This window comes from Hetaerina americana, unplaced genomic scaffold, assembly GCF_022747635.1.
Source record: "Hetaerina americana unplaced genomic scaffold, ioHetAmer1.1.p SCAF_11, whole genome shotgun sequence".
In the NCBI taxonomy this organism is placed as follows: Eukaryota; Metazoa; Arthropoda; class Insecta; order Odonata; family Calopterygidae; genus Hetaerina; species Hetaerina americana.
In genome coordinates this window covers 44,816,098-44,832,641 of record NW_027286181.1, presented here as the reverse complement: position 1 = coordinate 44,832,641, position 16,544 = coordinate 44,816,098, and the positions used below count along the sequence as shown (strand labels likewise).

Below are 16,544 nucleotides of genomic sequence, written 5' to 3'. Positions count from 1 at the left end.
AGAAGTGATTAAACTATTGTGCCAATTTTTTCCTAAAAGGCAATGATTTATCCATCCATTATGCTGGATGTTGATTCATAGGTGTGAAATATCTATATTTCAAATGCATCCAGTTGTAGGAAAGTAAACATCTGCAAAGCCACCACATATTTGTCCACTTCACAGCCACCTCTTGATACAGCCATGTTGATCAAATCCAACAATCAATATTGTTGATTTAAACATTGTAGCAATGGTGTGGAGATATGTGGAATTGGAGATATGTTTATTTCAGGACAGTAATGTAAAAATATGGAGTTCATTGAATTGGTTCATGGAAAAATGTTTTGCGATTGGAATGACAAAATTATCCTGATGAAGTCTAAGATTCTTCAAATTGATGATACCCATGAAACAGAATTCACTGAATGAGTTTGTTATGCATTCATGTGATTATTGGTGTGATTGGTAAAATTTCATTAGTGACTGAAGAAAGAAATTATTTTTTAAACTCAAATTAATAAAATAGTTCACAGAAAAAAACCCAAAAACCAATACTTGCCCCTTAAGTCTAAAAGAAACACATACTGTGGCTTTTTAAACCATGTATGAAAGCACTGCCTGTGGGATTCATCTTGACAAAGTTGGTCTTACCACAAAGCAAATCAAATCTGTGACTCCCGTGTGAGCTACTTTTTTACACATGAGCATTTTTTAACACAATTCTCACTGATATCATGTTACATCTATAAAACTTCTCTTTTATCCTTAATGATTAAAATTCCTCTATCTAATTAAAACTATTAGAAAAAGATCTATGCTCCTCCAACAATGAAAGAAAGTGAAGAGGGAACCCTTGCATTCTTTCAAGCTAAATTTCAACTCTGTCACTTCCTTTGGCAAACCACCAACTTCTAAGTATTTCCTCCCATACTCTTTTATCCCATTGCTGTTCTTCATCCTCTCTTTGTTTTCCTTTCCTCTGATGTCAGGCTGAGCATTTCATTTTGTTTCAGAGTCCATTTAACTAATTCTCCATAATTTGTGCCATAACAAAACTCAAAGGGACACATAAAATTGCCCTGTCCATCTTCGTTAGCGTTTACTTTTACTATACTTGTTGAATGACTTACAAAACTTCTAGGGAGAAAGCTTAGAGTGGTTAGATGATAGTGTTGCCAGGTTTTGAAAATGCCATATATTCCATTTTCTTGCCTTGAAGAAAAGGGAAATTCACCAGAGTATCCTGATATGAGGTTGTCTGGCTAAAGCTTTAAAAAATGAATGTGCTAGTAATTCACTCTTTCTCTTTGCCAAATATACTAAGCAAGTGATATTTTTGAAATGGGTTCCTTCCTGGACATAAATTACATAACTTAAAAATCATACAACCCAAAAAGAACTATAAATTTCAACATAAAATATGTATCCCAAAATATTTCCAAGTATTATATAGAGGATTCATGTATTGGAGATCAAATAAATCTAGAGCTGAACACTAAATAATAGATGAAAATATCTTAAAAATAAGAACAGGTGAACAGAACCACTATTATACACTTAAGAGCTATTCAAATGCACTTTGCTTAATATACAAATTGCCCAGCTTCTTATGTTCCATCATCTTATGAAACCTAAAATGGTTAAAACACTTTCACAGTACTTGCAGTGTCATCTAGAAGAAAATTATTTTCATAAGTTTATGAAGCAGACTTTTTTCCAACTAGTTTTAAAACAAGAAAAGTTAGCAGAATGTTGGCAAAAGATGATAGAGTAAATGAAAAATTTCATAAGTATATTTGAATGCTGGCAGTAGGTCGTATGTTGAGTAGGTACATAAAAAATTTAATTCAACAAAATGGCAGTGCGTAAAAGTGCCCCCTTAACCACATTAATGTATTGAAATAAAGCAAGGGTTTGTCAAATAAACATAAATGTTGACTAAATGTATTGAGTATGGGGGACTTGGGGAGTATTTTTGATAACAAATGAAGAGATCTGTTGAGGATTGAGTAGACTAAGAAAGTCATGAGTAAACGCAGTCAAAGAAACTTGAGACAAGGAATAGAAGTCACTGGATGAAAGAATAATCAGGAAACAATGTATGGAAGCAACATAAGTGAAATAAATATGAATTGAAATCAATACAAGGGAGAAAAATTTCCTGATAACATACAATCAGGCTTAATTAGACGGTATATCAAACATATCTTCAAGCAACATATCAAACATGTACATATCAATCATCATGTCTCATACTAAATATCACTAATTCAAGAGTAGAACAAAATACAATGAAAGCTGTGAGGCGTTTTTAAAAATTGCTGTGGAAAAATGAAAAGCAGCATGAAATACCTGCACTATCAATGATGGGTGAACCAGGGGACAAAGTTCAATTCTACATTGACTAATTTAGAGTTAAATACTATGCCACAAGCTATCAACACCTGAACTGCATTGGGATAAACGTTACATGGACAAATTTGAGAGGTAGATTGTTGAAAAGGTTGATTTTCAAGGGCTTATTGTTCTTCACACAGTTCATGACCACAATAGAAAGAGGGAAAAACTAATTGTGTGTTATACATGTTTCCCCTTCCCAGACTTCTACTCATTCCTTTTTCATGGCTGGTGTTCTAATATGCCCTGCCATATGCTGTAGTGGGCCTTGTGGAGTATTATGGTTGAGATAGATGAAAATCCTTTTTCTGCTGCACTTGTATATTACTGACTAGAGTTCTCTCCTTCAGCTCTTAAGCTTTACCCTAAGTAAACTTCCCTTTGCATTACCTCTTCCCCCCTTACCCAACGGTGGGAAACACCTCTTTGACAGGTGTGAAATTCTTTTGCGGGAATCAAATTTCCGGTAAGAACGAGAGTTTGGCATGTTAGCGTATCTGAGCGACAACGGAGTCGCATGTCCTGGGCACATCACTCACTCAAACCCCTTCCCCTTCCTCAGAAATAAGGTTCCCTGGGAAGAGAAAATTCCGGATGGAAAACTTAATGCCCCACGGTCTATCAAAGAATATAACGGGCGTGGTTACATTACTCCGCGGGTCAAGGACCTCGAAGCCCGTTTCCCGACTTCGCGTGGCCAATCGCCGGGTGGGGCGAGGGTGTAAGGGAAACAAGACTTTCTGGTGAGGCGCCAGAGGGGGTGGATCCGTCTTCTGTGGGGGATGACGCTGGATATCGTAACGTTGTCTCCCTTGAGGTCCCCAACTCCCCTGAGTCAAGAGAGGGGGTGGGGAAAATGGAGTGTTCGGTGAGGTGGGAGGGGTGAAGATTGGAGAGAGTGGGAGGGGTAACATCGCTCCCCTGCGACGGGATGGGCAGGCGAACGGGAAGAGGTTAGTAGGGGTTTTGCCGCTCCTCCCGTTCTCGCTTGCTCTCCCCTCTCGTCTGCTCGATCTCCCTCTCCCTTCGCTCCCGTCGTTCTTCCGGAGGGACGATCGCCGTCAGTGGCGGCCAACCCTTTTTTTCCTAGCGCCTTCCGATCTAAACTCAGTCAGTCGGTCGGGCTGCCGGCAGTTGGCCGCTTGTTTCGACTGCGAACGCAGTGTGTGTGACTCTCTATCCGTCACCAGCGGGGAGACGCTTCGTTCATAGCCGCCGCGAGAGGAGTAGTGCCCGCACGCGGCATGGATACCGTCCGGAGGACCTGAGTGAGTTGGCGTCGTTCGATTCGGTCGCTTTCTTGGGTGGAAGCGTGATAATGGAGCCCCGCGGCAGCCTCCTAGCCACAATCGGTAAGGGGAAACAGACGGAGTGGAAGGCCCACTGAGAGACGCCTGAATGAAGAATAAAGCGGAAAGCTTTGTTCTTCATTTTTATATATTTTTGTCAGCAGATTGCAAAGAAAGAGGAGTTGCTCCCTGCGATGAAAAATGAACTGTTCAATTTGATCCATTGAATCAGAAATTTCCATTGATGACTTCGGCATGAAAAACACGTTTTTTCCGAAAAGAAATATATCGTCAATTTTAAATAATTTCAAGTGTTATGATTCATGGCTTGACATTTTAGGAACATTCGTTCTGTATTACCGTACTTAGATAAATAACTTGTATTCCGCTTCGCGTATTACTTACTAACAGGGGTTACAACTGATGAAATAGATGGGTTTAAGATATTTGAAACTATGGGTAGGAAATGGAAATTTCGCTTGGGAAAATACTTAGTTACTACTTAATTTGAATGGTTACAAATGCTATTCAGTAGTGACTAAAACCCATTTCCAAACAGTATGAAGCCCGAAAATGAGGTTATTATTAATTATTATAAGTAAAATGAGATAATCTGCTAAAAGAACGCGACTTCTCTTAATGTTCTCCTCTTAATGCGTTGCTTGAAACACGATGGCGATATCATTAAATGCTTTTATTGCAGGTGGACTACTTAAATGATTTGTTTACAATGAGCGGTAGGATTTAGATGCTAAAAATTGAGTCTATCACTGGGTTTTCTGATGGGTGAGAAGGAAGGACTCTTTGAATTGTCCCGCTCTCGCAGGCAGACGGTTCCCGAGATGGAACCTGAGTTATTTTTCGATTAAAAGTACCATTAACAAATACAAACGAAGGAAGGAAGCAAAAATGTGACGACTTTGCAAATTAACCCCTATTTTCAATTATGGGTAAACGATGAAATCAATTGAATTAAATGTACTGAAAGCCCGAGAATTATCCCTTATTGCCTAGTATCCTTGAAATTGGACTTAACGCTATTAAGATAAAGTTCCTTGAAAGTACAGTAATCACGTCATGAGGATTGAACAATCATGACATTATCTCAGTGTCTCTCTCTGCTTCTGAGTACATCAGTCGTGGATTTTCCCACGACAGTTCATGACGGTTATATGGTTAAACTCCAGAAAAATCAGCGCGGTGCAACGGAAAAACACATTAAACGGCTCTTTTAGTAATCTTGCCTGCATTAACATATTGATTACCCGATTCAAGTTCAGCGTTATAGTGTGCATGTAAATTGACAAATAACCGAGTTTGGGCCAAAAAGTTTCTCAAAACCTTTTAACTATTTATTGCTTCGTTTCCAAACTATTTTTTTCAAAGAAAACCTGTTCACAAGCTTTAAGGAGAGAGGGTTTATGGATGCATAAACTCTCCAATGCCTTGATCTTCTTCATTCGAGGCTACATTTCAGGATTGAACATGACTGACGAATTATAACAAACGGCAAATTATTGTGGAAATCATTCTGGATACATTAATGGCTAACAGCGGTTTACGCAGAATAACATGCGAAAAGAAATCGCATTTTACCTGTAAGTGTTTTGGACACCTACCGGAAATTTATTTTTTTGGAACAAGATATCGTCCCTTCTATCCTAACTTTGGGTCTACTTGTACCGGGTAATAACTTGATTGTCCTTTCAGAATAACATAGATGTGACTGATTTTAGACGCTATATAATGCTGTATTTCGTAGATAATTAAGAATAGTCACTATTCCCATTACCTGTGACCGCCAACAGGAAAAATGTAACAGCAAAATAAACAAGTGATTTTTTTACTGATAATTCCCTGAGATTTTATAAAACTAAATGTATATTAAAAATAATAAACACAGTAATCAACCCGAAGGGCGGTTTGGTACGCGATGGTCGCGTCCACGCAGTACTAAGTCCGACGGCGTGTGAAATTCACACATCAGGGTAGGGGGGTCAGTTCCTTTTCCTGTGCCTGTTATGCTACTCCAGGAAGTTCTGGTACCCGGAAAATGACACAGCATGGGTGGAGCTGAGGGTGCTAAAGGTATCATAAGGGAATCAAACCCGGGCCCTTCGGTCAGTAGTCCAACGCTCTATCCCTGGATTATTGCGACCCGCAATATGAGTATTTATTCTTCCGTAATGTTTCTGGGAGGCCGAATCATAAATTTTCACAGTACTCATGCCGACTGTGTACATGTGCTAACAAGCGGTATCTTTACATGCCAAATTCTCCCAGCGGTTTTTTTCCACTCGCTCTCAAAGTTAAAAACGAAAATTTCACCGTTCCCTATTTATTTTAATTCTACGCTACGAAATTGAAAAAAGAAGCTCGCAATCATCACATACTCAATGCTGGGCGCACGTGACTCTCGAGACGTTAGCAACAGTCGGTACGGCGTCCAATACGACAATCCTACGGCATTATAAGCCCCATTGTCGCCCGTAAATGTCAACGAAGGGGGCCGAAACCCTGGTTGTAAATCATCTCCCAACCGAGCAGCCCCCGTTTATGGCATGCCCCATCACGCCCGGGAGATTCGCGGTAATTTTGGATGACATAGCCCCGTCATTTACGAGTGAGTGACAGCGGGGCGTAACCGCACCGCCGCCGCCTCCGCCAGCTATGCCATCGCACGGGACGCAATCGCCCTTCGGATTCGTGAAACCGGCCTCTCGTTTCTCGGTCAGCGTTCAGATTATCCGTAAAGGGTTTCGGGTTTTATATCCCCACCACCATCATGCGGCATGCCAGTGGACGTAATACAATCCACATAGGTGAGGCATTTTCAAGAAATGATTTGACGCATTGAAAAACGAAGAAATAGTTTTTGATTTGCACGAAAAGTTTTGGACCAAAAGAACTCGGTCACAACATTTTCATGTAAACGAGTTTCCTCAAACAAAAATTCTCGATTACAATAAGCTCCCAGATTTTTAGGCAGTGGGTGTGTTGGACGAAGGAAATAATAATAATTATGAAGAATCTTTATTGAGGCGAGATTGAGACTAGATAGTCCCTTCTTCCACCTAACTCCTAAGATGTACTTGCTGGTAATGACATAGGCGCAATATGTGACGGAGATAACGAAACAAATATTCCTAAAGAGAAGGGAATGGATGATAAGGTGCTCCGTGGAACGACTGAAGACCTCAATGTGGATCGTATCATTTTATGGTTTCAAAACTTGATCTTTTGGGCAAAGAAGGCCAACTTAGACTATGGAGACCTTTTGAGACGCGGGCATGTAGAGGAATGGAGAAAATGAACCGAGAGGAAGGCAAACAAGTGTGACAAAGGTTGTGGGGGAGAGAGAGGAATTTTCTGGCCGAAACATGAAGGAGGCAGAAAAAGTGGGTGGGGGAGACATCGAGAAAAAGCGGGACTCATGAGCTTATGGTATAAGGGAGAAAGTTAGTTAGGGTAAGACAGGTGGAGAGAGGAAGTGGAGATGGATTTTGGTCGGCACTAAGCCCGGTAGGGAATATGAGCAGATAAAGGAGGAAATCATGCGTCTGAGGTTGAATCAAACCTTCGAGGAATTACTCAGAAGTACACAGGAATGCGTCATGGTTTTCAGGGACCACCGAAGAGCTACCTCGAAGAAGATGGACTGACCTATGGTATTATTGGTGTAGTGGACATAACTGCATCGTTTGGGCTGGTGATCAACACAGGGAACCATGACGAAAGATTGCCATGGGGTTTCGCGACAGTCATGAATGGAGCTAAAATTAGAGCTGTGCTACTTTTACTACCCACGGAACAAAACAAACAACTCCAACTGTGAGAATAGCAACGTGAGCTAAAATCTTCATTTGAGTGATTTGCAAGGAACTCATCATAAATGTTAAGTCTGCAAAGTGAAAATATTATAAAGAGAACGACAGAGGTGACCTGCGGAGACCACGGGGGGGCATAATAAATGTTTATAATCTGATATATGTTTTAATCCGCGACACCGCTGACCTAACTCCTAAACGAACTAATAAGCATAATAACGTGCGGATAACCTTCGAAACTGCCCACGCCCTTGTTGAGGGTCACAAGGTATGGCGTTGATTTAGAACACTCGAATTCTTTGGTGGGACAACGTTTTTAGGGTAACATAGCAGTTTCAGGTTTAATTTTGTGGAATTCCTTCATTATGAGGGTAAAAAGAAACTTAATATTTCCACCACCAGAAACCTAATATTTCAGGTGTGATGATGATGCGCATCGAAACCATGGTCGTGAAATATTAAATCCTTTTGGTGGAAATGTTAACTTTCTTTTTACCCTCATAATCACGTTTGTAGGAGTTAGACCAGAGATTTCGATGGATCAGATGAACATTTTGGTAATGCGAGTACACTCGCACTAGTCTTTACCACTTTAATTTTATTGTAAAAAGTAATTTCGAAAATTTATTTATATTTCGCTGAGATATGACAAGACTACGAATAACTTAAAGTAATGTCACATAAGCCTCTTTAAGATTGTGATATTTCAAAAAGAGTTTCTGCTCTTCTGAAAGGAATTGTTTCAAACAAACTTTATCCGTTATTAGAGTATATAGACTTATAGTAATAATTCTAAAGGATATACGTGACACTCGCGGACGGTGCACGTTTCAGGGCCAGGAGCCCACTTCATCAGGGAAGAAGAATTATTCCTGAAAATAATATATTTCGATTAAAATAAAAATATTATTTAAGTTTCGATAGTTTCTACAGAGTACCGTGTATGCAGTGTGATCCTTTCTACCATATATCGTTCTATCACCCGTTGCGGCACTTTTTTCACCAGGCACTATTAATGGGATTTTTTTTCAACTGAATGCGGAAGACAGTCTGTAAATTCATCTGGGAATGGAATGAACCTGAGTAATTATAAAGCCGCAGATTGGTTTATTGCAGCACTCCACAGATTCCTCCCATTCTCAAACCCTCTTTAATTTTTTACTAACTCTTAATTTCACGCATCCTCCTATATGTTAGAAGTAATCCATTCATGGCCTTCATCTGAGATCCCGCTCTTTCTTCCATTAGCATCTCAAGATGTTGCTATGCTTTGGAAACGCCCAATAAATTTGTCTTTTCTTCTCCATAGTATTTGCTACAGGCTTCTTTCTTCATATACGATTCGTAGGACACCGTCACTAGTGATTCACTCGGTCCATTTAATCTTCATCCCTCTTCTTTAACACCAATTCAGAAATGCGTTCAATATATTTGTGCTATCATAATGACACTTTACAGCCACCACAGAAAAGCACATTTCTTATATATACATGCTTTGATAACATATTTTCACATCTCCAAACTTGCCTTGCCAGCTGTTCGTTTACTTTTTTTTATGATAGAATGGTTTCTTTGTTTAAATCGCTCATTTAAAAAAAATGATTTTTCCATCCTGAATGACAGTGAATCTAGACGTTCAAGTTACATTCTGAATCTCATGCTCGTTCCAGGATTTAATGGTATATTTTATCTTCTCTTATTCCAAAAAGAATTATTTTGGTGAAATTTGCGTGAAAATTTAAGTTGCCATATCAAATCATTATTATCCTTTAATTGGAGGTCAACTATCTTGATCTTCTTTAGAAAATTACTACGCCATCAGCCAATTGCATAATGCCTATCAGAGAATAAAAATCACTTTATTTACATTTTATTTCTGGAACTGCTTTTTATGTCTAAGAACGGAGCACCATGGTGGCAAATGACGAAGGAAAATGACACTTTACTTATGAATTTTCAGTACCGAAGCCGATTTTCAATTCTAGAAACATTTCCACATATAGTCTGCAAATGCCTTTAGCTTATTTAGACGATCCTATTTAATTAAAAATAATACTCTGTTCTATTTGACATTTTAAAATAAATGCCCTAATCCGTGACATGTAATGTACACAGGTATCCTTTTCACTATGACTCTGAGGGAAAGGATGGAATCTCTCAAGCCTCCGCTTCTCATAAGAACGTATTCGCATTTATCTAAATTTTTTCTTAACTGTAAGCCTAAGTCATGAAAGTCATAAACCTACCCTACCTCTTCCGTGGATCTCTTTTGGTTCGGTTAATAAATGTTCTCTTAACTCGAATAGCTGTTACAGATTTTTCGTCTTCACATCTATACCACCGCGATCACCTTTCCTTGAGTCTTAAATTTCACCACAGCACTGTATGGCTCCTTCAAAATATTAACATTCGCGTTATTGGTTTATCACCTTATTTCTATATTTTTTCCATGCATATTCATCACTCAGATTCCTTTCGTTGTTCTCTCATTTATTTTTATCTTACAGCATTCTAATCATCTTTCTCGTTGTTTATTTTATAGGTGGTTGATTTTTTTCATAATTACCGTTTTCATTTTCATTTCATTTCACAGTAGATTTCAATGACCATATTTCAAAGAATTTTACCATTTCCTCTAATTTTTCCCAACATTATTTTTGTTCTTCGTAAACCTCTCTTTCCATTCCGGGGAAAACTTAATTATTGTTTCCGCTTACGTGGCTAAAATAACCTTTAATAAAAATATGACATAGTTGATATTTTCCTGTTGCATATCCTGGCGTTATATCATACGTACCTACGCGCGTGATGATGTTTGAACTCTGCTTCAGGCAGCATCAATGCCTTTCGGCCTTAAAAATTTATTTCCCGCCGCACGGTCATTGCTCCATCGTAAAAAACTTTTCCTTACCTCGCCCCACTTCTCTCTTCGCCCAACAGTAGGTTCTAATAACCTATCACTGCCGTGATTTTTCTTTCGGGGACATTTATAACTATATTCTCATCATACTCACCGTATAAGTATTCCACACGTGACTGCTTATATGTATTCACACTTGAATTGAGACAAAACATTGGTATCCACTTTAATTCTACCAGCAATATTTTTCACGAACCTCTCTGTATTTCCTACCCTTATCCCAAGTTTTATGATCAATACTGCTTCCACATCGCGTTCACTCTCCTCCCTTCAATATGTATAAACCTACAACTATCACACTAGTAATTCTCGTTGCCTTTCTATATCATTTAATACTAATTACTCTACATATTTAAACTTTCATGCTCACTTAATTGTATGCCCTCAGCATCTTTACTAATCAAAGCTTCTATTTAAACAGATGTGTTCATCTTCTGTGTGTTCTTTTCTATTGCTATTGATTCGGCTGAACCTCTTATTGGTAGTACTAGGCGTCACCTGATGCAAACGGTACATAATGAAGTAAAACTCCCTATATTTCCATATAATATTCAATATGTATTTGATCATTTCATACGTACCCTGTCTTTATCCGGTCCTTCCTTCCCTGTATTTTCTTCTTTCTATTATTTAATTCCACAGTTCCTCTGTGATCTACGACTTCTTTTGACTGCTTTTCTCCTTAATTTTTATGCTCTTTCATTGATCTTTATTTTAATGTTTTTCATCTTTCTCCAGTTCCCGCCTGATTATTGTTATTTTCTACTGCTTTATTTGGAGCAACATCAGATCATCTTGTGTATTTTCTTAATTTTTTTCATCTCCCGTCGACATTTTCCTAAGATCGATTATATATTTTGCAATTTTAGTGTGACACCTCATCGTCACAAATTTCGAATGATTGGAGCATACACAGCAATGAGCTATCGTACTAAACAGAAATTATTTTCGCTAATGATGAATTATTCATTGTCAAATGTGACGCATATACGACTGGCGTTACATCCCGTCTTGGGAAGAAAGGTAGCTAGTAACGCTCCGGGTATTGGAGTTTCACATGCCAGGTAAGGAGCTGTGCATACTGTATCGTATTTACTCTGCATAAATAAACTGTATTTGCTTTTTAATTGCTAGTTATCCCTCGATTAAGTGGAGAACAACCAAGTGAATAATGTGTTTATATTGCTACGAGCAGTTAAAAGAGGCAGAAATATAATTCCACAGTACGTAAGCAGATTGAAACGGATAAAGAAACAAAAAAATAGACTTCTAATATAAAACTTTTAATGAAAGGTTTTGTCTCTCACCTTTAGTGGTCACAAGAAAACAAGATTAACATTATAATAATACACTCATCAGTTGGCTCTCCAGATTGTATTTTTGTTATTTAATGATAAGCCCTCCTTCCATGCGCTCTAATCGTAAGTTTAATCACGGATTTGACCACGTTTGTCGAAAAGTTTGACCTCATGGCCGAAATAACTTTTAATATTAAAAATATTATGGTACAAATGTTGGCACCTTGGTAATTCCTAGAGCTTTAGCAGAGCACTTTTAAACTTTTAGCATTTCGACGGACTTTCAAAGGAAGCAGATGTTTTAGGCCAAGACTACGGATAGTTTTTAGGAGCCATTAAATACTGAAGGTACGAGTTTTAGAGCGTCAGAATTTTGAGAGTGACATCAATGAGTCCCTGTAATGAGAGACTAATTAAGAGAAATTATTATCTGTTAAAAATAACAAGAGGGTAAATAATAAAAACTCTTTAAATTCATACAATACCTGATTATAAGTAAATTAATCATCGTCGACCAGGTGCCAATCACTCTTGTTGCTCCTAAATATCGTTTTTCAGACAAATCTTCTATTTTTAAGTTACAGTTCAGACAATCAACACCACAGTTATAGACCTGAAGGTCGGTTTGATAGATGAGTATCACGCCTGACCGAGATCTCACGTAGCATTAAGCCTAACGCAGGGTGAAATTCACTCATCAGGGCAGGATAGTTCCTTCCCCTGTGATATCCTATGATGATCTGGTACCCGAGAAATCACTCAGCCTGTGTAAAGCTGAGAGTGTCCAGAGGCGTCCCCGAGAATCGAACCCGGGCCGTTAGGACAGTAGGCTAACGGTCTACCCACTGGACCACCACGTCCCTAATAAGGCATATAAGACTTGTGGTGGTGCTAGTTGTAGTGTACTTAAAATCCCTCTTATTAGATTGCAGCTTTTACTTGATGAAGATGGAAGATGTGTCATGGAAATTTATCTTGGAAATGGTTGTTTGATTTTTAACATTCTAGTTTTCCGAAACCCTAAGAAACCTCGAATCCATTTTAAGTTTTCCGCCCCTCAACCCTTCACTGGCTAACATCCTAACGTATCCTGTCACATCTTCACCGCAGGGTACGAAGTCCTGTAATGCAGGCGATGCAGGACCGGACGTTGAAAAATATCCCACTGGGGAACGGAGCCGCGATGGGAGGAGTTCTGATCGCACGCGATGAAGTGGGCGTGGCCGGGAGGGTGATGTCGTCTAGGGAGTGCACACAATGTGCCCGCCACGCGGTCACCTGGTGGGAGGGGGGTAGCGAGGAGGTAGAGGGCGGCGGAGGAAGATGGGACTCTGGAGGAAATCGCGTAGCATTCAATAGAAACGCGGTGGGCACCTTGCAGGGGAACGTGGCTCGCGCTTACTCCGAGGGGAGGGGGGCGGATAGGCTCCCTCTACGTCTTCCTATGGGTGGAGTTGGCCAAGGGAAGAGATGGGCATGAGACAAGCAAGCGAGCCATGGATCACTCTGACGACGACAATGCCGAATAGAGCGATGTCGGAAATGGCTCCGGAAAGATCCACCCCTCTCCCTTTCCGTCCAAACAAGCGGCAGTCTTTCCTAATTTCTTCAAACGGTGCTCTCCCCAATTCGAGAGGAACAGCTTAGAGGGCTCTACTGCAACTTCCGTTCATTCTAGTAAAATTCTCTCCTTTGGCAGGGGGGCTTCCAAATGTAATGGTGGACGTAACCTCAAGAAATCTGATTAATATGGAGGTCGGATTGGCGGGTGGATGATGCGATGGCTGAGCGATCTTCACTTATTGCCTTAAGACGAAAGCTTCGAGTTTAAGCTATACGGTATTATTATTATAGGTAATCTACCGGTTTAGATACGTTTTGGATGGACACTACTACCAAATGACCGAGCCCCGACTTGACAGCAGCAGACTATTTCCTATTACCAAAAGTGAAATTCTCCCTCAAAGGACACCACCATGGGATCCTTCAAAGTGCCGTCAAAGAACGCGTACCCTTAAGGACCTTCCTGAATCCGCCTACCAGGGAGCCTTCGAATCGTGAAAAATTGTTTGGTAAAAGTGTTTCGACGCTCAAGCAGGTATATATTCAGGTATAATAAGCTTCAAAATATGACATTTAGCTCATAGGTAAAATATTCAATTAATTTAGGCCGTTATTCCGAATGTCATTGCGCTGCAGTAGTTCTAAAATCCTTTTTAAATAGCAGAAAAGAAGAAAATTTGATAGCCATTATTTTCCATATTGACAAATGAAATTTGGATGCATGTGCACCCTTGAAACAAGTGAAGAGCTAAATAATTTGCATATATTAATTGCATATAATTTAACCTCAGAATGTAAATACGAGGCATTTTAGAAGAATAACGAAGAGTTCAACTCTTGGTCCATTTCTTTCACACGAAATGGTTTCGATAGAAAAATCCCTGACCTAATTTTGATATACGTATCCAAATTTTTAAGAAGCCAGAAAGACAAGGAAAGACGAAATTTCTGAATTAACCATTTTGCAAAAAAACGTGAGTACCATATCGCTGACTTGAACGATAAAGAATTTTAAAACACGACCACCTTCGCGATGCAGATGGCCAATTCGCCTAAATTAATGATGCATCGATTTATTGAATACAACGGCAAACTTTATATAGTTGGATAGAATTTGACGAAGGGAAACAATGAAATATTTTAACAATTCTTAAAGCGTTTCACACGGAAAACTTCGTTTCAGAACATATTCACGTAAAAATCTTTCGCTCACTGAGATATGCTGGAATTGCGAACCCTTATTTCCATCTCAGATGTCAGCATTATCATACAAAAATTCAGTCGCATTTCTTATTACAGTGTTCATCACGCATGCACCATTAAAAAACTATGAATGGAAAAAACAATACATCTTCATGACAAGGAGAAATATTCGATTCGATCGGTTAACCGGGCAAAAAATTTGTTGCCCGAAATAAAGTAACGAAATTCAACTGAAGAAGAACAGCAGCTTATTTTTGTGTACCCTCACGCATTTACTTGGACGAGAAGACGAGAATTCCAGGCGAGTACCGTGCCAATTGCCGATGAATTTCTCAAAGCTCGCGAGACGGCTAAGATACGGCGTGGCGAAGGTCTTGCGAGATACCGGCCGACAGACACACCTCGGGTAGACGTCCTTTCCCCCGCCCCCCTCTCTTCCCCCCTCTCTTCCCCCCTCTCTCTCCCCCTTCCCCGCGATAAACGATCTCGCGTTCGGTACCGGGGAGCCGACTTTGAAGATGAAGCAGCCTCCGGGATCGGCGCGGAAAAGTAAGTGACGACGTGGGTTGAAAGGAAAGCCTAGGGGAGGAAACCGACCGGCAGCCGTTAACGCGGTGTCTTACCGCTCGGCACGACTTCATCCCTGTATCACTCTGCTCTACAAACATCCACGGGAATGCACTTATGGCAAACCGCATAGAAACGAGTGCCTTTACACAAGCTGGGTTAGATACACCGGAGTATAAATTGATTTAAAGATTTTTCCAGAAAGTTTTGCGTTCCGTTCCGGTCAGACTTGTCTGAGAACGCTAGTGTCACATCAGGCGAAACGTCGCTATCAAAAGATACCAATGCGGAGAAATCTCGAATCAACATCACTCATAAATTAATTGCGAGAAAAGCCATTAGGATGAAAAACAAGCATCAAACAACACTATTTTCCTGTATGCCCTCTGGTTACAAATGTCATGCGAAAAAAGAATGACTTCCGATTGCTTGCTCGGCTACCAATTTAAGCTTAATTTTTAACTCCGAATGATTACAATAATCCACCATAGGGTTTAAATTATCCTTTCGGAGTTCAGATGTAAACGGGAAAATTCGATGAAATTCAATCATGGTATCTCTTTTAACTCTTTCAAACATCTCTGGAATTAAAACAACCTTACATTGTCATTCCTCCAATATCAGGTTTTATGGTGGTTGTTTGTTTGATCGAAATTTTCAACGGATTGGCTAGCTAATATTTTGCAATTGATTGAAGAATTCATTTATTTATAGGTAAAATATTTCATATAATTGTTTTAATGACACCGCCTTTCTACGGTGAAGCAATAACACTTTTTTAGGGTGCCGAATTCATGCTTCAACAGGTTGCTAGTTACCCGATTAACATATGGCCGAGGAGTTCTAATCAAGTTTGAATTGAATATTTTTCATAATTTGAGCAACTTCCTTTCAATGACAATAGCAATGACATTGCGTACATTTGTAATTGTAAATTCCACCAACTTATGGTTTAGCACAAAATCATAATGCAACGCTTGTCGAGAGCTCAGTGAAAATACAGCACCTTTTTTTTGCTTATTAATTTCTAGAATAATATTCTTTTCAAGGACATAATGCAAGCCTAAGTGCTTGGTGCTTGGCGAAATATACTTCCTTTTGATGCCACACTGTTTTATCAATTACCTTCGATTGCTGTGAACGGCGGATTATAGAATTTTGCCATAAATTATCATAACCCGTTATGGAGCATTTCAATAGCAGGAAATTAATAATATCTTCTTGTTATTTCAGAAAAATTGTGGATTTCTACTTTGATAGATGGGATAAATACGAGTTATTTTCCAGTGGTTTACAAATGGTTAGACCGAAACTTGAGTCAAGATTTTTTAAGCATGTCACAATGAAACGGGTCGATTTTGCGAGAGTCTGTTAGTAATTCTGTCAGCATTTTTATTTTAATTATTAGAGAAAATGGATTATATTGGTTTAATTATATCTGCGCTATTCTTTCTAGCGTCACTTATTGGTTAACTACTACTCTCCGTCGATTAATCGC

At 39.3% G+C, this 16,544-nt stretch overlaps 1 protein-coding gene across 1 annotated transcript in view; it reads left to right on the top strand.

Annotated features, from left to right (window-relative positions):
- Nucleotides 1-3,558: 3,558 nt before the first annotated feature.
- The window catches only part of LOC139701050 (xaa-Pro aminopeptidase 1-like), a 144,519-nt gene continuing 131,533 nt past the window's right edge, over nucleotides 3,559-16,544 (top strand). Inside the window, exon 1 of the mRNA XM_071599625.1 lies at nucleotides 3,559-3,731. Within this exon, the coding sequence (XP_071455726.1) occupies nucleotides 3,698-3,731 (34 nt within the window). The 5' untranslated portion in view covers nucleotides 3,559-3,697. The remainder of the gene's footprint in view (nucleotides 3,732-16,544) is intronic.